We start from the raw sequence: 21,898 nt of genomic DNA, 5'->3' as shown, positions 1-21,898 counted from the left end.
GTTTAGGACACTGATCTGGACAGAGAGGTGAGTCAGCTTCCTATGACTAACTGGTTAGGAATCACTGCACTAAAGCATGCACATAACAGAGTTTGATCATTATACATAATATACAGCAAACGGTCCACTGATAACATATAGGTCACTCGTCACACTTGTCACAAGTACCTTCTAAAACCTCAGTCACTTCAGAAATGTAAAAATGCTGACAAACCATAAATATATATGACAGTCTGCCCATTGCTGCAGTGTACGGATTAAAAGAGATGTTCAGACTATTTCCATCCTATACGCTTTAGGAGTGACAAGAGGAAAACGAGAGGGTATATAGAAGCTACAAGGTCGGCTTTCACCTGCGTCAGGCCAGCTGTACGCATGGGTTATCCAAGAACAGAACTGCAGATTTATCCTGACAACATAGTCAGAATTTACCAAGTGCTGTGAACAAAAAAAAATAATACCGGAAGTGCATCCATATTGGTTGTCATTTTTAAATTAGCTTCTTAGCAATGGGTGGGTAACGGTAATTGATACAACATGCTGACAGAATGAAAGATCTGATGGTAGCGTCACTTTAACTTCTCATTCTCTCCCCCCCCCCCCCCCAAAAAAAAAAAAAAAAAAGAACAATACATCCAATATTTTACAGGGATCTACTATTCGAAACATTTTAAAAATGTAGGCGAGATTCTCAGTACACCCTTTGATCAGTCCCCAGAAGCCCACGGTTCATTTCATGGTAACATCTATAAAGTGGGTCCAACTCTAAGCCTTGGTGCAGGATCAAACCACCTCATCTTTTTTTAAAAGGGTTTTCCAGGCTCTCTTTAGGATAGGCAATCAATATCAGATCAGTTGTCTGATACCCCTGCCAATCAGCTGTCCTCAGCAGCCGCTGGTGCCAGAAGCAGACAGCTCCATCCACTGTGTGGTGGCTCTGCCGAGTTCCTGTAGATCAGCCCGAGTGTCAGACCCCTGCCAACTGGATATTGACGACCTATTTTATGCATAGAGTCCTTGATTATCACTCAATTCCTTGATGTTTCTATACACCATCTCAATATATGACTCAACAGCATGGTTATCCAGTGGTGGAATAAAAACACATTTTACCCTCAATCATTTAAACACCTCCTCTCACTCATATTTCTTTATTCTTACCTGAAAAAAAAATGCACATAACCGCCTAAAAAAAATTGGAAATCTAATTCAAGTTGGAACCAATCAATAAACAATGTCCCTTACTCAATAAATTTAACAACATTCTCAGTCAACTCAATAGATGAAATATTTACCACCATATCTACTTCTGCTGGATGTGATGGTTCCTCAAGATGATTCGAAAAATATTTGTCCCTTTCTTTTTTTTGTTCAGCAAAGTTTCTGACCACCCTTCTAGGTCTTTTCCGCTGGAGACATGATGCTCAGTGTCAGTACGGAGGAAGGCATTGGGTTTGTGATGCTAATCTTGGAGGTCATGTGTAGTAGAGCTATGCGTGTCATAACCAAAATAGCCATCATTGCCCAGCCGCAGTGCCAGTGAACTAAAATACTTACCTTTCCTGTAGGGTGCTGCTGACACTCCAGAGATACTCCATCCTCTTCTTCACGCGCTGCACTGGGACCTGACATCACGTAGCATCAGGTCATAGTGTGCACCCTGTCCTGATGATGTGTGCACCATGTCCTGAGGATCCAGTGCAGCGCTGTCTGAGCAGGCGGGTGACCACGGAGAGTGAGTAATAGCAAGCTCTTCACTCTCAATCTGTGGTCACATGGCACAAATGCAAAAAATTTCCATTGAGGATTTTTTTGCATCAAGTTAATCGATTAATTTGAGTAATTGTATCAGCCCTAACCCAATTACATGCCCCTCTGTGTCATCTCCCTACATCCGACGCCTGTGCTGTGCAGTCATGCAGTCCAGTGCACCACAGCAGTTTAACAAAGGGCTTGCAATGACAGCAAAAGTGGCGAACTGCTATTTGTCTTCCTCAGATCTTGCTCCTTGCCTATTTTTTTTATCTCAGTTCCATTAGAGCACAGCTAAGAGCTTAGCTACAGTGTCTACAAGGAGTCTGAGGTAGTCCTATTCCCACCTCCTGACTCATTCTTGGTTCAAGCTGCAGCTTACTTCTTCCTCCTGCAGCTCTGCCTCCTCGGATTGGCTGCTGTATATTAACACAAGTCTGCCACAAACCCATAGGATGTTAGAGCATGGAAAGCAGAATACCAGCACAGCAAGGACAGTCTTAATACAAAATACTGATTACTAAACTACTAGAGAGAAAAAGATGATTATCAGGTATCTTCCACACACAGGCTGAAGGAAATAAGCCTTCGCATCAATGGGGAGTCTGGAGGGTCACTTGAATATAGATAAACTATTTACAGATGGTTTTGTAACCTTTTCCAGCCTGATGAGCACCATCTACTCTTCTTCCGAGGTCCTCAAAAATCTCCTTTGGTTTATCCCTGTTTATCATCCCATTGATTGAAAAACCTAATTTCAACGTCAAATCATGCGCTAATCCTAAAGGTTCACATACTTCTGCAACTCACAGACCTGTGATATTGTATCATTTTCCTCAATAAATAAACGACAAATATTTTTTGACTCATTTGTTTGATTTGGTTATCTTTACCTACTTTTAGGACGTGTTCAAATCTGATTAAGGGAAATTTTATGCAGAAATATAGAAAATTCAGAAGGGTTCACAAACTTTAAAGCACCACTGTATTTACTCGGACTGCTGGACAATAGTGTGATCTTTATCAGAATTTAATGGATGACTCTGTTCAGAATATTTCACTACCTATTACTTAAGGCCTCTTTACACTGGCCAACGATCATGGCAATTATTAGGAAGGAGAGTTCTTTGTAATGCGCAATCCCAATAACTACCCTGTGTAAAGGTCCTACCGATCACTTGATGAAAGAGTAAACACTCGTTCATTGAGTGAAAGCATTGTTAATGCGGACATCAAAATATGAATTTTTGGGCAACAGATCATCTTGTGTTAATAGGAATTTGCTGCCCAAAAACAATGAATCTGTATGGGGAGGAGGTAATTTCTACATGTAAGTGCTGCTTTCATCTCTATCATTCATGGTCAGACATTTCTGTGGGAAGAATGGCTTGTTCCCGATTTGTGGTTGGTCAAGTGAAGTGACTAATATTTTGCTATTTTAGCACTATAAAATATTTTACCGACCATATGCTGTATAGCATTACAACACAAAACTGACTGGCTGTAAACCGAAGCAAATACAGATTCAGGTGTTCCTCAGCAACTTCCACACAGGACAACACTTTCTGTACCTGGTGAAGCTACTTAGACTAGGGAGATGTGTCGAATGAAAGTGATTTATGGTCAAGTCACAGGCACCATGGAAAGAAAATTAAGTGGATTTGCAGTATTACACGGTGTCTTATCACATTCATGTAATTCATTAAAGTATCAAGTCTGTCACAGTGGCCTTTCCCTTTGTGGTGGGAAAACCAATTTTGCCAGTCTACTAAGTGCAAATTTGATTAGTTGTGCAGCAATTCATCCTTCACTCACATGTCACTGCCTAACTTGCTAGAGTAGTCATTTAGAACTAAAGTCATTCAGAACCAAGTTGGTTGACAACACTTTTGGGAACAGGAAAGTCAGCTCTATCAGTTGTCACCCAGATCTTCTGGAAAGAGACAGAACTAAATCAATGTTTATCTCAATCTGGAGATGGGTTTTTGGCTTTTGAAGGCAACCAATCGCCTAAGGAGCCATGAAGAAGTTATACACTTACTGTGACTCCTATAAATGTGATAATACTGGTTCTGCATGCTCTTAAAAACACAATTGAGAATACTGAGAAAATAAAGTACCGGTACGACATTAATTAAGGAAGATTGTACCTTTTGGCACTCGTGGACAGTTTGGCAGCTGTTTTGCTGGATATCTTCCCTTCTTTCTTCTTAGGTTGAACCTTTTCCCGCTCTTGCTCATTTTGAAGACCTTCTCGTTGGTCTCCGTCAGAGCTACCTCCGCTAGTGCTTGGACTATCATCTACCCTTTGACCTTCAGTTGACATTTTGAGGTTCTACAAAGTAAAATTACATTAATGTTAACAACTGAAAAAAAACTTATAATATATCTTCTACTCTGCTAAACTATTCAGAAAAGAGCTCGATTCACTTTCAATCATATCTGTATTATTTGAAAATTACTAGCTTTCATTCGTTTTTATATATTCTTTTTATTTCCCAGAAGATTACTGTACATTAGAAATAAGATCACATTATATCATAACATTATAAACACAAGATATAAATCAATGAAGGTATAAAATGCACACTGCTTGCTACTGGAAACAGATTTTTATTTTTTACTGACAAAGCTTAGTCTCTGTTCACACTTCCATTAAAGGGGATGTCCACTTTCTGGTTACTGTTGACCAATTTGTGTTTAAGCTGAGGATATGGCCCTTGCTAATTTACCTTTTGTTGATGTACTGTGCTGTTTGCTATACATCATAAGCCATGTCCCCTCAATGAAAAATCTTCTGTGCTGTCCGCATAGAGGTCCTGTCCATAAAATGGCAGCTGATGGACGGTCATGTGACCAGACACAACTCAGCCTTCCTCACCTGCACTAAACTTCCAACAGTGCAAGTGCAGATGCTATGTATTTAAATGGAAGAGACTGAGTGATCTGCCAGGTCACATGACCCTCCATAAGCCATTTTATGGACAAGACCTCTATGTGGACAGCACAAAAGACCAACAAGCAAAAATACCTTATGAAATATAGCAAATGATGCAGAATTTCGACAAAGGCTATATTAGTAATGCCATATAGTCATCTTACAAACATATTAGTCAAGTCAGAAAGTGGTCAATTCCTTTAACATTTCTAAAGAAAAAAGTTAATTAATGGAGTGCTAAATCTGCAAACGGCGCTTGATGGACCCCACTGAAGTCTAAGGGTACTTTCACACTTGCGTTTTTATTTTCCGGCAGAGAGTTCTGTCCTAGGGGCTCAATACCGGGAAAAAAACTGATCAGTTTTATCCTATGCATTCTGAATGGAGAGCAATCCGTTCAGGATGCATCAGGATGTCTTCAGTTCAGTCACTGAACTGCGTTTTGGACGGAGAAAATACTGCAGCATGCTGCGGTATTATCTCTGTCCCAAATTCCGGATCAGTTGCCGGAAGGCCGGATCCGGCAATAATTTACATTGAAATGTATTAGTGCTGGATCCGGTGTTAAAAATACCGCAATGCCGGATCCGTCCTTCCGGTCTGCGCATGTGAAAAAGATATATAACGGATCAGTTTCTCCGGATGAGATCCGGAGAGACGGATCCGTTCTTGCAATGCATTTGTAAGACGGATCCGCATCCGTCTACATATGCTGTCAGTTTGCTGGATCCGGCCGGCAGTTCCGGCGAAGAACCACTTGCCGGATCACTCTACCACAAGTGTGAAAGTAGCCTAAGGGGTGCATTGGGTTTCCATCATTGTGCATGCAGTTTCAATAGGAAGAGTAGTGCGGCATGCTGCATTATTTTTCCTGTCAAATTTGACATAACTTACGACTGAGGCTTCTGCCGAAGGCTCGAGAAGAAATGTGAACATTCAACAACTTAATTGTGTCTTTATAATGCAAAGACAGCAATGAATGCCAGGAAATTTCAGGTCTGAAGCCAACAATGCAAGATTGCACTGTATAGATCATTAAAACATTATTCAGCTTTTCATACAAACAGTAAAATGATGTTCAAAAGAGGACATGCCTGAAATTAGAGGGGTTCAGGAGGGTGTGATCTGCAGAGTGGGCAGAGAAAATCAAAAGTGTGCCTCTTAATAAATTAGTTCTTGTATCTTCATTCAGTGGGGACGTTTATAAGATTGGCATGGGAAACACCGGTCTTTAGTTAATGACCCCCAAGGTATGAAACGGGTTAACTCCCATTTAATAGGAGTTTGTAAAATCAGAAAAAATAATCTACACATTGCAACCTGGCAGTAGTCAGAGATGTAATGGCAGTCATCCCACTCCTGTCTGCTTATTGCTATACTATAGTTATACCTCAGGCTCAATATGCTGAATTTCACAATGTAGCCCAAAAATGTCACCCTGGCAGGAAAATATCCACCTTCATTAAAGAGGTACTAATGTATTGCTATTATCCATATTGCTTCCTTTGCTGGCTTGATTCATTTTTCCATCACATTATACACTGCTCTTTCCGTGGATACGACCACCCTGTAATCCAGCAGTGGTGGTCATACTTGCACATTATAGGAAAAAGTGCCGGCCTCTCTGGTGGCCGAGACCATAGCAGTGTGTATAGTCCAGCGCTTTTTCCTATAGTGTGCAAGCGCGACCATTGCTGATGGAATGCAGGGTGGTCGCAACCTCTGAATAGGAGGAGTGAATAATGTGATGTAAAAATAAATCAAGCCAGAAAAGGAAGCAATATGGACAATCACAGTACATTAGAAAGGGTCTTGTCTAAACTTTTTCTACATAATAATTGCAGTTTGCTGATGCGAGACAACCCCTTTAAATCATGAGGAGAAGGAGTGGGGGCACTGTGTCATTGTATGTCTTCTGTTAAACCAAACAGGTAGTGCCTACGTTAGGGTTTAAAATGGGTACCAAATATTAAAGGGGTAGTCCGGGTTCCGAGCTGAACCTGGACATATTCCCTTCTTCACCCAGACAGTCCCTCTGAGATGAGCACTGGAGCAATTCAGCAGATCTGGTGACGTACCGGGTCTCTGCTAGGCGGAGGCTTCCACCTAGCAGGGTTCCCGGTGATGTCACCGGCACTAGTGGGCAGGCTTTAGCGCTGCCTTAGCCTCTAAAACAGGCTATGTGATCAGTGCCAGTGATGTCACCAGTAACACTGCTAGGTGGAAGCCTCCGCCTAGTAGTGTAAAAATGTAAACTAAAAAGCCCTTGCCCTGCGCGATACAGCGCAGGGCAAGGGAGAGCGTCGGGTCATGAAATGCTCTAATGCTCCACTTAGAGGAGCTGCCTGGGTGAAGAAGGGGATATGACCAGGTTCAATCCCTTTAAGTTTCTGTCACTGAACACAATCATTTTCTAGGCCCATTATAGTTTATAAAAGCAGAATAAACCTGTTTATAAGTTTCATTGGTAGATGGAAAAATGTAAAAATAGAGGTTTGTCTTTAGGCAGTCACTAATACAATAGTAAACTAGTATAATGATGTGCATGAAGAGCACTTTCCTCTTTGGTCCCTTTGTAAGCAGCAACTGTGATCACAAAGCCGGAAAGTCAGGGGAATTCACGGTCCCTGGCAGATTTAAAGGGAGTCTTTCACCTAATCTGAGCGTTTTAGACCGCTGAGATCAGATTACAGACTCTTTGACCCTCATTACAATGGTACCTTTCTTTTCTGTGTCCCTCGTCCAGATGCAAATGAGCTTCTGAAGGTGCCCAGGGGCGGCATTACTGGGCGATGTGCCCAGAAAAACACACCCCTTTTAGCCCTCTGGCCCGCCCTTTTGTCCTATTATTACCTCCTCCGCCTCCAGCCAGCGAAAGTCACGAACAGCACCAGAGGACGGCGGGCCGGCTGCCTTTAGTTGGCCGGCGCATGCGCAATATGAAAAGCTATTCCTCTGCCCATAATGGGGAGAGCAGTGCGCAGGTGCGGGCCAGTATCCAGCCTGACTTCTTCTCTTGCCGCTCGTGACGTCCGCCGGCTGGAGGAGGTAATAATAAGACAGAAGGGCGGGCCAGAAGGGTGAAAGAGGTGCGTTTTTCTGGGCACATCGCCCAGTAACGCTGCCCCTGGGCACCTTCAGAAGCTCATTTGCATACATTTAAAAAAAATTTTTCATAAACTGGACGAGGGACACAGAAAAGAAAGGTACCATTGTAATGAGGGTCAAAGAGTCTATAACCTGATCTGAGCGGTCTAAAACGCTCAGATTAAGTGAAAGACTCCCTTCAAAGGAAATCTGTCACCCTGATTTTGGACTATTATCTGCAGTAATGCACGAGTATTGCAGCAGATAAGGAGTCCAGCTGCTACTTTTCCTTTTCCTGCTGCTCTCTGTTCCCCCACAGGCTGCATTCAAATACACAGTCGGGACTGCTGTGCCTCGGAGTCCTCTCCAATAGGCAGTCCTGATTTGTATCTTAGTGCCGCTTTGAAAGCTGACAGTAGGAGAATACAAAATGGTGATTTGGACTCTTTATCTGCAGCACTACTCATGTACCACTGCGGAGTATGGCCCAGGATTGTGTAATTAGTTCACTTGAGCCTGCTTCAGCTCGAAAGGGCACGCAGCACTAAGCTGCAACGCAACCAGCGCGGCAGTGCGGTCTGGACATCCCCTAATGGCTATAGGAGTAACATTCTGCGGACAAGTTCCTTTTAACTCTTTGACTTACAACTGTAAAGATTTTTTATTTCCTGCAAGTCACAAATCATTGAAGTTGTGTCCTAAAATAACATAAGTAACGAAAATCCCACTGTTACTATCCCACGAAGGGCTCCATCAGCTCTCGCAATCCATTGTGCATATAGGAATATTGCCTTTATACAGGAAGCACCTTTTTAGAAGATACACAATATAAACCACGACATTATATCACGAGATATAAAAGACTGAGCCTATGGCCGATATTCATACCGCACACTTTACAGCAGCCTCGTTCCATCCCGTCCTAAAGAACCCGACTAACAATTTCTCTGGGTAATAGAACTTTAAAGGATGGTGCGGATCGCTACGGAAAGCAAGTTATGGAAGCTGTGAAGAATTTAGATAGTGGTATAAAGTGTAACAGTTTGGAAAAAGCAATGTGCCATTATGTTACCCGGGCTAATGAGAAGAAGCGAGAGGAAAGGATTTGTCTGAAACGATCACTTTGCGACAGGACGTTTGTTCTCCGTGAGATCATCCTCGACGGCTTTCACTTGTGCAGTCGCTGTTATCTTCTACTCTTTATTACTAGAGTAGCTAGTTATACTATGAAAGCAGAAGCACCTAATAAAGGCTGAAACGGTCCCCAGCACACAAGAGGTTAACTACTTTATTACTGGAGTCCTTGTCCCCCCCGCCCGCCAATTTTTCAGTTTTAGCAAGGGGCCAATAAAACTGCAAATAACAAATTAATGTATGAGCCAACCTACGTGTATTTGATATTATTTTTCACGGGACATCTAAAGCTACTTTCACACTAGCGTTCGGGGCTCCGCTTGCGAGTTCCGTTTGAAGGCTCTCACAAGTGGCCCCGAACGCATCCGTACGGCCCCAATGCATTCTGAGTGGATGCGGATGCGCTCAGAATGCATCAGTCTGGCAGCATTTGTCCTCCGCTCAGCAGGCGGACACCTGAACGCTGCTTGCAGCGTTCGGATGTCCGCCTGGCCGTGTGGAGGCAAACGGATCCGTCCAGAATTACAATGTAAGTCAATGGGGACGGATCCGTTTGAAGTTGACACTATATGGCTCAATTTTCAAACGGATCCGTCCCCCATTGACTTACATTGTAAGACTGGATGGATCCGTCTGAGCAACTTTTCACACTTATGAACGGATCCCATCGTCTGCATTATAGGAGCGGATCCGTCTGTGCAGACACCAGACGGATCCGCTCTGAACGCAAGTGTGAAATTAGCCTAAGACCTTTTTTTTGTGCCATTAGATGACAGATATAATAAATTGTCTAAGGAAAAACTGCGAAAATTATGGAAAAAAATAAAGTATATTTTTCTTTTCTAAGTGTTACAAATGATTTCAAGATGAAATATTTCCACATTTTTAAATTATTCAATAAAAGCAAAAAGGGGGAAAAAAAATAAAATAAAAAATATGTATGTTAATATATTTTAGGGTGCATTCACACGACCGTGCCATGTGCGTTCCGATATACAGAAAATGCCTATGCGATTACAGACAAGAATAGGACATTGCTTTATATTTTTGCAGGGCCGCGGAACGAAACACCGGATGCAGACAGCACACAGAATGCTATCTGCATCTTTTGCGGTCTCATTGCAATAAATCGGTTCGCGCCCATGCAGAACAGATGTGGACCCATTCATACGGTTGTGTGAAAGAGCCCTTAAACACACAAAGTCCGGTCCGCTATACTATTGATAAAACTAAAAAAAAAAAAAAAAAAAAGCTAAAACTAGTAACTATAGCTGTAACTTTTCATTTTCTTCTTTATTTCGCTTATTTTTAAATTCATTTTTATTTATTACTTTTTTTTTGGGGGGGGGGGGGGGAGTTAATTCACTTTTTTCATTAAAAAATAAATGATGGCTTTTACACTACAATGGATCATTTTAGCACCCAGCTACAACAATGCCATGCAGACAGGCCACTTTGCCTGGTCTCAAGGATCCTTATTGTGAGCGCAGCTGTCTAATGACAGCACGGTCACAGTGATCTGAAGTGCTACGGGGCGCCAGAAGATCGCAATGTAACCCAACACTTTTATAAGTCAGGTTGCAGTTAAGAGCTTACTGCCATATTGTAAGTAGTCGTGTGGCGGTAAGCAAAAGGTTAAACATAGCAGTATAAAGACAGAGGATATAACGGTATGGGCAGATGCTCTAACAGCACTAAACTAGTGGAAGCAGTAAACGGCCCACAGTCCTCTACTAAGCTGCAGATGCAGTTAATGGGCTACCTTGTATACAAGTACAGGGGAAGGTGCCTTATATACCCAGAGGTGGCCAGTCATAAGCTGGGGTAGATTAGAGTGCGTGCTCTGGGCCTTTAAGAGCCGGTGACCGCACGACCTATGGGCAGGCTCAGGAGGCCCAGCCAGGAAGCGCAGTCCGCGGCTCGCAGTGGAGGATTGAACATGGGATTCTGGTAGCCAGACCCGCTGCTGGTTAAGTGCCGTGATTTTTTTTTTGCAGACGGTATACAGAACCATTCATTTCAATGGGTCCGCAAAAAAAGGAAGGTACTCCGTTGTACATTCCGTATGTCCATATTTCTGTTCCACAAAAAAATAGAACATGTCCTATTATTGTCCGCATTACGGACAAGGATAGTACTGTTCTATTAGGGGCCAGCTGTTCCGTTCCGCAAAATACGGAATGCACACGGATGCCATCCGTATTGTTTGTGGACCGCAAAATACATACGGTCGTGTGCATGAGGCCTTAAAGAGAAGGCCGTAGCTCTAAGGCCAACACCGTGCTCAGAAAACCCCTTCAATGGGGTGCCTCAGGGGTCAGTATTGGGCCCTATTCTCTTCAATATATTTATTAATGATCTTGCAGAAGGCTTGCATAGTAAAGTATCAATTTTCGCAGATGACACTAAACTGTGTAAAGTAATTTACACTGATGAGGACAGTATACTACTACAGAGGGATCTGGATAGACTGGAGGCTTGGGCAGATAAGTGGCAGATGGGGTTTAACACTGATAAATGTAAAGTTATGCACATGGGAAGGAAAAATGCAAGTCAACCGTACATACTAAATGGTAAAACACTCGGTAACACTGACATGGAAAAGGATCTAGGAATTTTAATAAACAGCAAACTAAGCTGCAAAAACCAGTGTCAGGCAGCTGCTGCCAAGGCCAACAAGATAATGGGTTGCATCAGAAGGGGCATAGATTCCCGTGATAAGAACATAGTCCTACCACTTTACAAATCGCTAGTCAGACCACACATGGAGTACTGTGTACAGTTCTGGGCTCCTGTAAACAAGGCAGACATAGCAGAGCTGGAGAAGGTCCAGAGGAGGGCAACTAAAGTAATAACTGGAATGGGGCAACTACAGTACCCTGAAAGATTATCAAAATTAGAGTTATTCACTTTAGAAAAAAGACGACTGAGGGGAGATCTAATTAATATGTATAAATATATCAAGGGTCAGTACAGAGATCTATCCCATCAGCTATTTATCCCCAGGACTGTGACTGTGACGAGGGGACATCCTCTGCGCCTGGAGGAAAGAAGGTTTGTACACAAACATAGAAGAGGATTCTTTACGGTAAGAGCAGTGAGACTCTGGAACTCTTTGCCTGAGGAGGTGGTGATGGTGAGTACAATAAAGGAATTCAAGAGGGGCCTGGACGTATTTCTGGAGCTTAATAATATTACAGGCTATAGCTACTAGAGAGGGGTCTTCCTCTGGATCAACTTGCGGGATAACAGGCCGAACTGGATGGACAAATGTCTTTTTTCGGCCTTATGTACTATGTTACTATGTTAATGGGTTCTAAAGGAAGCATAGCATAGCTCGGCTGTTTCCATAACCCTTGGCACTCGATGCGACGGGTATTCTGATCTTGGGCATGAATTGCTAAGGCTACTTTCACATTAGCATTTCTCTTTTCCGGTATTGAGATCCGTCATAGGGTCTCAATACTGGAGAAAAATGGTTCAGTTTTGTCCCCATTCATTGTCAAAGAGGACAACACATAACTGAACAGAACAGAATGCTCCAAAATGCATTAAATTCCGTGTGGTTGCGTTCCCAGACCAGAGAGCAAACCACAGCAAGCTTTCTTTCCGTTCGAGCAAAACGGATCGGGCCTGATCCACAATGCAAGTCAAAGAGGACAATAGAAAACGGATCCGTCCCCCATTGACTTACAATGGCTTTAGAGACGGATCCGTCTTGGCTATGTTAAAGATAATACAACGGGATCCATTCATAACGGATGCAGACGGTTGTATCATCAGTAACGGAAGAGTGTGAAAGTAGCTTAAAATGGGGATATCCTCCTAAATGAGTCATATCTGCAGAACAAGGCCTGTACTCCGGTGACGATTATACTAAACAGATCACTTCTCCTTTCCGGAAAAAGAGGAACCGCTTTTTCCAAGTAGCTAGACCTCCCAACAACATGAAAAGCTGTAGTATTACTGAAGACATGGCGGAAATCATCAAGATCTACAATACTACATCCATGGCAGATATATAAAAGATAATCTGGTCTTAAAGAAGCTCTGCCACCAAACACCCAGGATATGATACATACAGCAAAGGTGACAGATTTCTCAGGGTCCCACTGATCAATAGAACGGAGGTTGCGTGCACCTCATTCCTCCTCACCCGCATGACCATGATGAAACGGTGTTTAAAAGGAGCGGCTGTCAAATATGTGTTCCAGTCACACTCTGTGGCGCTACAGAGACATCCGTGTCCCGTTTTGTTTTTAGAGAACCCGATACATATGTTTTAGTGGATTATGCGCTCTACCGTAGTACCAGGCCATAAGATGCTGCCCATGGATCTCTATGGGACCCTACTGTACTGCCACATGTCTAAGATTTCATACAGAAAAATTCCCTTTGCCGTAGGACACCCTATTATAATATCCCCTCCTAGAAGCGTTACATCTAAGACAGCGGTGTACAGAGCACAATGGGTTGTAAGGAGCCGCAGTTCACATCAGCGTTCGGCCTCTCCGTTCTCCTACTCCGTTATAGGAGCAGGAAAACGGAAAGGACGGATTCAGCACAAAACTGAGCCGAACTGAGCCGATCAGAAGATGATTTTGGAGCGGAGACAAAATTAGTACGTGCAGGATTTTTATCTCAGCTTCAAAAATCTTCCTCTGAGCGGAAACCTAACGGACCCCATTATAGTCCATAGGGCCCGTGGGCTCCGTTTGGCTCAGTTATATGCCGACTCCGTCCTTTCCGTTTTCCTGCTCCTATAACGGAGTAGGAGAACCGAAAAGGCTGAACGCTGATGTGAACTCAGCCTTACCAGCTTTTTACCAAATATCAGATTTTTTTTTTAAGATAAAAAGAAGGCTGATAATCTCTTTAAACAGGCTGTACTCCGACCACAGTTTTTCCATGACTGGTGTAATAATAGCAGCCGAATAATTTATATTTTAAGAAGAGTTTCTAACCGTTAATATCGGAAATGTTGCTCTTAAAGCAATGTAATGACTTGACACGTGGAGAAGTACGGCATTGCTGATGTATAATTAATGCTATATTATCACCTTTCATGTAGAAGGATCACTGCCGAAGAGCGCCACGGCTTTACAATACAGGCTTCTCTTTATTTAAAAGTACACGATGAAGCTGGGGGGTAGGGGAGTGTGTTCTTGGCTCATTAAAGTAAGATCTATATTAACAGCCATTATAATGGCGCAAAGTAATAGGAGCTGTACAGTATCAGAAAACAAATTATGTTAAATGGGGGGGGGGGGGGGGATATATATATTATATAAATATAAATATGTTTCCCATTATAAGACGCGCCCAATTATGAGACACACTTAGGTTTAAGAGGAAGAAAATATGATTTATTTATTTTTTAATCAGACCCCAATCTTCATCAGGCCTTAGTTCCAACCCCCCCAACCCCACCCCAATCTTTATCAGACCCCGAATTTTTACTAGACCTCAGATCAGACCACTTAATCAGATCCCCAATCTGTATCAGACCTTAGCACAGACATAAGTGAATGAACCTACCTCGTGTGCTCCGGAAGGAGACGCCACTCTGCACATCTGGTGCACTTATTCTGCACTCGCTGTGGGACGTCAAGTCATAATGCAGAGCGGCAACCGTAAGAAGACCAGGGAGCGTTGAGCACAGCCAGCGTTACTCTCAGCGCTCCCAGTGCCTCCTGCATACTAATAAGCACTTCCCCCACAGTAGGGAAAAAGTGCGTCTTATAAAGCAAAAAATACTATATATTTACAATTACATTTACACATAAGGAGTGCAAATCACTTTTTTATTTCCCATCTGCCTCTTGCATCTCGGCTATCAGCATTTAGAGCTGCATTGAAATACATTGTCAGGACTGCTGTGCAAGCGCACAAGTCCTCTCCATCATGATGGCACAGCAGTCTGGACTGTGTATTTCAGAGCAGCTTTGAGCGGACAAAGGGGGAACAAGGGGCAGAGGAAAATAAAAAATGGCAATGTGGAGTCCTTATATGTTCTACTCGAAATAATAGTCCAGAATCACAGCGATATTCACTTTCGGACAAGCGCGTTATGTTCCCCTACCCTACATCTTGGGATTTCAGGTGCTTTCTGAGAGCCACAAGCATAGCTAATGCAGTAAACAGATCTTTTCTATGCCTCACTAGCTGTACCGCGACCAGATAATGGACTTCATATCTACAGAAGACAGTGTCAATTATGGCTCAATAAAGAGAATAAATGGCATTCACAAATGTGGATCTGTATTTAGAGACACAAATCCACTGATTAAAGGGGATTTCCAGTTATATTTAATTCATAATCACCCTAAACCGAAAAGTCTAGTAATTCTTCATCATTTTCAAGATTTCTCTTTGCTACCAGTGAATGGAAATTCCTGAGTATATCCAGAGGCTTAAACCCTTCCAGGCCTAGTTCTGAAGACCACAGCTACATCTAGTCAATCCTGATACCTTTCACCTTCACTGATACACAGGACAAGAGAGATTAATTTGCTGCTGATCTAGATGCAGGGGACTGCCTAAACCAGTGCCCCCCAAACAAATGTCCATATATTATCCCTTGTCATGAGCAAGGGTCTGTATGCAATGACCTGAAACGCGTAGACACTGTTGTCTGTGTGGATGGCTTTTTATCTTTTTATAGAAGCTGGATTTCTCCATATTTTTGGGCTATTGGTATGTATTTCAAACACTTATACTATGGTGGTTGGGTGAAATCCTTCAAGCGGCACACTCCAGAAATGTCAATACAAAGCATCTACAAAATCCCTGCTTCACACAACCTACATTCCTAAATGGCGACTTTCTAAGGAGTTTGAGAAGAGCGATTTACAACCTGACAAGCAAAACATCATAGAATGACAAAGTCATGACTATGTCTAGCTTACTGGATTAATCTGACGAGACTACTATAGTGTTAAAGAGGTTTTAGATTAGGCAGAGTGTGGAATCTCCTTAAAGGGGTTGTCTCATCGTGGACAATGGGGGCATATCGCTAGGTGGGACCCGCACCTATATCGAGTATAATTGCTGTCATTTATGGCCTCATGCACACGATCGTATGTATTCTGCGGCCAGAAAACCGCTGATCCACAAAATACGGATATCGGCCATCTGCATGTTGCATTTACTGCCTATTCTTGTCCATAAAATGGATAACAATAAGACTTGTTCTATAAATTACGATAAAGCTGTATTGATGCAGACAGCCCACAGATGACATCCATCCGCATTTTTTACGGGCCCATACAAATGAATGGGTCAACGTGTGATCCACAAAAAAATGGGACACTGACCCAAAATACAGACAACAACTTCATGGGTTGTTCTCTATTGATTTGCATGGAAGGAAATTATTCAATTGACTCCTACAGTGTTCAATGATTTGTCCGTCCCTGATGTATGGCTATAACATATCAATATCCAGCCCATAATAGAACTGGGCATGTTCTATTTTTTTTGCGGAACACCCATGCGTCAATACGGACCCAATGAAGTGAACAGAACGCAAAAAAAAAAAAATTGTGTGCATGGGCCCTAACTGATGGAAATAACTGACGAAAGAACTGAAGACTCAACAAACATCAGTAAAAAAAAAAAAAAAAAAAAAAAAAAAGCATGGGATCCAGATGCCAAATTTTTTTTCAGTGACCCATTGACTTGAATTGACCAGTCCTGTGTGAAAAACAAATTAACATAGAACGCACCACAATTTGTCCTGAACGGACAGATGGTCAGTGTAAAACAATGCTCGTGTATATACTCACTGACATGAATGGGTCACGGTTCTGTCCAGATGCTGTCTGTTGTAAAAATGGACCACATCCTGACAGAAAACTGGCTTGTGTGAAATTAGCCTAATGCTTATTACACACGAGCGAGTTTTCCATCCGGATGCCCGTTGCTAGGACATGTTGGGTGTCATTCTTCAGTCTTTCTTCACATGCGTGAAAACCGGATATAAAACGGATGTAAGACTTCATGCAAACGAGTGCTGTCATTTTTTGGCGGACCGAATAACATGGTACAGCCGTGTGCATGAGGCCTGATCCTGATGGAACAAAGCAGAGCACTGAACTCACGTCAACTTACATGCAAAACCATCCGTTTTTCACTGACCAGAACCTGACACGTTCCTTCCGTATCACTCATGTGAAATAGGCCCAAAAAGCAGACGTAATGAAGCTCCTACACGTTCTGCAAAATCCGAGAGTGCACTCCGTCTAGTTGTCATAGAGATTAATGATCTAGATATTTAAAGCTAGTTAGGAGGTCAGTGATGAAAATCCACGTAACCAAGCAGCGTGTCAGTAACGACGTGGGCCTACAGGGGAGATTGGGCCCTCTACAAAGTGAGACTCCCTCAGGAACTGCGACACCGCCTCATTCACTTAGACGAGGCGGTCATAGCGGTGGTGGCTAGTGAGGAGCGAATCACAATGAGTTCTTCACTTGCGAGGGGCTGCTGACGAAGCTCCCCCTGATTGACAGGCCCGAACACCTCGCTCCCGGCCCAGACAATCTCAGGCCTGTGCAGCTGCCCCAAACAGTGGCAGCGACTGTTCATGTGCCGCTGCCCTGAGTGGGCACGTGATTGTCAGGGCTGGTCGAGATGTCCGGCCTGGTCAATCAAGCGGCAGGGGCGGGCGTCGTCAGAATTGAGGACAGCCCCTCGCAGGTGAAGAACTCGTTATGATTAACTGACTGACTCATTTCTGGTGCAAACTATGTGATGGACTTGTCAAATCTTACTAGAATTAAAGGGAGTCTGTCACCACAGTATGCCAATTTACACTGCTTACATAGCGCTGCAGCATAACTATAGATGGGTCTAATGGTACCTGTCGCCTTTTGTTCTGATGTTCACCAAAGGAAAAAACGCTGTTTTATTCATACGTAAATAAGGGCTCGCAAGTGCCCAGGGGCGGCATTCGGGCTGTAAGTGCCCAGGGGCGGCATTAGGGCTGTAAGTGCCCAGGGGCGGCATTAGGGCTGTAAGTGCCCAGGGGCGGCATTAGGGCTGTAAGTGCCCAGGGGCGGCATTCGGGCTGTAAGTGCCCAGGGGCGGCATTCGGGCTGTAAGTGCCCAGGGGCGGCATTCGGGCTGTAAGTGCCCAGGGGCGGCATTCGGGCTGTAAGTGCCCAGGGGCGGCATTCGGGCTGTAAGTGCCCAGGGGCGGCATTCGGGCTGTAAGTGCCCAGGGGCGGCATTCGGGCTGTAAGTGCCCAGGGGCGGCATTCGGGCTGTAAGTGCCCAGGCCATTCTTCCTTCTTCTCACATAACCCCTCCCCAGCCTGTTGCTTGGCCCGCCCTGTAAGCCTCTTGCGTCATCCAGTGTACTGGACAAGATCCTGCCGGCGCATGCGCACTGCATGGGGCGATGCTGCTGCCCACAATCGCCATCACAGTGCGCATGCGCAGGGAGGATCTCATACATCTCATCTCTGGTGTCTTCTGTGGACATCTAGACCTGCAGGTAAACTTCCAGCAGGGACAGGGTTACATGTGTCACTGCAGCCAATCACTGGCCACATCAGTGATGTGGCCCCAAGTGGCACTGCCAGATGCACCCCATATGGCCGCTGGCCCCATCAACTATGTCAGTGCATCTAAACAATGTCATAAATGGCTCCAAATTTTGTTACAAATTGGTACAATTTGGTGCATTTTTGGCACAAACTGTTGCATCTTGTTCTTGAGAAACCCCATGCACCTTGTTCAACAAGGGAGCGTGACTTACCAGAGGCATGGCCTAAAATGCACCATTTAGCGCCAAAATTGTGCCACAATTTTAGTCTGAAATTCTGTCTTAAACTTTAGCAACCAAGAGTTGGTATAACGTCAAAGAAAAGTGTCTATCCCTGCACCAGATTTATCATCCATCCTGAGTCCCTGTGGTAAATCTGGTGCAGGTCTAGACACCACTTATAGGATCAGTAAATCTGGGCCAGTGTGTCTTACCTCTAGCGGTTTATTCCTGGGGTTTTTCCCCTATAGGTGGAAATTTACCGCCAAAAGCTCCAGCATGCTGCATTTTTAAAAAGAAGCAAGAAGGACATATAACGCCACCTAATTCACGAAAGTCCTGCATTTCATATTTCCAAAAGACCTTCAAGGGGTTGTTTACGGACTCCTGCAAAGGGAATCACACTTACATGTTCCCTGCCGCTGGGTTCCAGGTCCTTTGCTCCCCTGGCTCCACAGCAGCTCTCAGGCCTCCTGGTTTGGCACAGGTCACGAGGCGGCTGCAGCAGTAACATGTCTCCCCTGCATCACGTAACCCGGCGACATGACACGTAGTGGATACGTCACTGCTGCAGCGACTACGTGACCCACCTTAAATTGGATGTTGATGTGAGGAGACTGTAGAGCTGCAAAAGAGCCAGGGAGGCGAAGGAGCTGGAACCAGGTAAGTAGGATTCCCTCTGCAGGTCCGGCCATACTTCGGGGGGTATGCCCAAAATGCTGCCAGGGGCGAACAACCCCTTTCAGTAAACATCTGGCGCTGGCGTGTTAACTGCAAAAAACTGCAGGTGTAAAAAAATAAAAATTAAAAAGTGACATCTGCGGCATTGTGATCCGGTCGCCAGTTCCAGTAGAGAAGCTGCGAGCAGATTTCCGCCGGACTTTATTATAGCTAATGGGGCCAGCGGGCATACAGGGCGCATCTGGCAGTGCCGGATCTGGAGAACTCCGGCAGGCTGTTCTCTGGCGGAATTGCTGCTGCAGGTGTGAAACTAGCCTAAAAGTGTCGAAAAACGTCACCAAAGGCCTCATGCGTTATTTTCGGTCCCGATTTTTTGCGGTTTGCACATGGACCCAATCATTTCTAGGGGGGCTGCAAAAAATGCAGAATAAGCTATTTCTACGATAGGGACTGAGGAAAGTGCAAGGTGCACAAGGCCGGTATCAAAATTTTGCGGATCTGCAGTTAGATGATCGTAAAATACACGCGGTCGTAGCCAAACACAAGGTCCAGGCAAGACCCTGGGAAGCCAGCTCCTTTAGCTGCTCCTCTTCATCCAGATTTTGGAACATAGGATGCTCTGAGGACCAGGGGGACGCAGCCTATATGGACCTCTGGTGTGAACAGTGTCCAAATAAACGGATTATATAGTAAATAGCACCATATATACAAGTGGAAGAGAAGGCTTAGCAGATGGAGCCGGGGGCAGCAGGGGGCTCCATCACTGAGGGAAATAATAGCTGCATGCGGATCTCCCACAGGAGAAAGCCCCCCCCCAGCAATGGGAACCAGACAACTGCTAGCGGATGTGAATAGAGTTCTGGAGCAGAAGCGTAAGATCACTGGGAGATCCCAGGTCCTCATGAGGGAGGCGATCAGGCGCAGACAGCAGGCGATCACACAATGTCCCTGCGATCCGGGACCACCGTCCACACAGCAGAGGGGATCTACTACAGTTCTGGGGATCTGTCCAGCGTGACATTGATGGATCGCACACTGCCAGCCAATGACAAGACACTCAGCACATCACAGTGTATCCCCACAGCTCTGCCCAAGACTCGGGGGAACCACAAGTCCCAGCGTCTCTCGGGAACTCACCATGCACACTGCCGATCGCGGCTGGGGACTCGACACTTGGTAGATGCTGTTTCCTAGTGGGCTAAAGGACCTCTGATGACATCATACCCATGTGACCAGACTTTCCTGTGGGAGGAGCCATGCTAGGAAGTTTGCTAGACAGCTTCTTGTAGTCCCGGGGTTCTGGGCAGCGGCTGCATATCATCACTGGGAGCTGAGCACAGGTACAATGCTCTGCAGGGGCTGCGGACGCTGGCTGTCCTGAGATGCAATGCACTGCATGAATTAGGTGCACTGGGATGCAGTGCTTTGCTAGGGATTGAGTACACTGAGATGCAATATGCTGTGCGTGGATAGGGTGCACTGGGGTGTAATGCTCTGTATGGACTGAGATGCAGTGCTCTACCTGGGCTGGATGCACTGGGGTGCAGTGCTCTGCATGGACTGGGTGCACTGGGGTGCAGTGCTCTGCATGGACTGGGTGCACTGGCGGTGTGGTGCACTGGGGTACAGTGCTCTGCATGGACTGAGTGCACTGGGGTACAGTGCTCTGCATGGACTGGGTGCACTGGGGTGCAGTGCTCTGCATGGACTGGGTGCACTGGGGTGCAGTGCTCTGCATGGACTGGGTGCACGGGGTGCAGTGCTCTGCATGGACTGGGTGCACTGGGGTGCAGTGCTCTGCATGGACTGGGTGCACTGGGGTGCAGTGCTCTGCATGGACTGGGGTGCAGTGCTCTGCATGGACTGGGTGCACTGGGGTGCAGTGCTCTGCATGGACTGGGTGCACTGGGGTGCAGTGCTCTACCTGGGCTGGATGCACTAGGGTGCAGTGCTCTGCATGGGCTGGGTGCACTGGGGTGCAGTGCTCTGCATGGACTGGGTGCACTGGGGTGCAGTGCTCTGCATGGACTGGGTGCACTGGGGTGCAGTGCTCTGCATGGACTGGGTGCACTGGGGTGCAGTGCTCTACCTGGGCTGGATGCACTAGGGTGCAGTGCTCTGCATGGACTGGGGGTGCGGTGCACTGGGGTGCACTGCTCTGCATGGACTGTGTGCACTGGGGTGCAGTGCTCTGCGGAGAGTGGGATCTTCGGGGCCATGGGATCACTTGTTCTGTAAGTATTGGGCACTTTGCACTGGGATGTAACGCCCTATGTGGGCCCCTGGGTACAGGGACTAGGGATTCTGGCCTCTCCTTGTAGGGATGTAATGCTCTGCAGAGGTGGGAGTGCATCCCCAGGAGGACAGCACTTTTTGAGGCTGGCGCTGATACTCAGAATAATCGGGGAACACTGTGATGATTTCCCCTGCATGTGCCATCACTGAATTTATTAACCCCTTAATGAGGTTGTACAGTCCCTTTATACTGGTGATCTATTCTTTGGATAGACCATCAATTTCTAATCGGTGGGGGTCCGCC

The 21,898-nt window shown here is 45.1% G+C and overlaps 1 protein-coding gene across 1 annotated transcript in view; it reads right to left on the bottom strand.

The window, feature by feature from the left end:
- Positions 1-20,599, bottom strand: part of LOC122937990 (ubiquitin-conjugating enzyme E2 E2) — a 217,423-nt gene extending 196,824 nt beyond the window's left edge. Inside the window, exons 1-2 of the mRNA XM_044293231.1 lie at positions 20,497-20,599; positions 3,903-4,087 (exon numbers count right to left, since the gene is read on the bottom strand). Coding sequence (XP_044149166.1) covers positions 3,903-4,087; positions 20,497-20,499 — 188 coding nt within the window. The 5' untranslated portion in view covers positions 20,500-20,599. The remainder of the gene's footprint in view (positions 1-3,902; positions 4,088-20,496) is intronic.
- Between the last annotated feature and the right edge of the window lie 1,299 nt (positions 20,600-21,898).

Source organism: Bufo gargarizans, chromosome 5, assembly GCF_014858855.1.
Source record: "Bufo gargarizans isolate SCDJY-AF-19 chromosome 5, ASM1485885v1, whole genome shotgun sequence".
NCBI lineage: Eukaryota > Metazoa > Chordata > Amphibia > Anura > Bufonidae > Bufo > Bufo gargarizans.
This window is presented reverse-complemented; position numbering and strand designations above follow the sequence as displayed.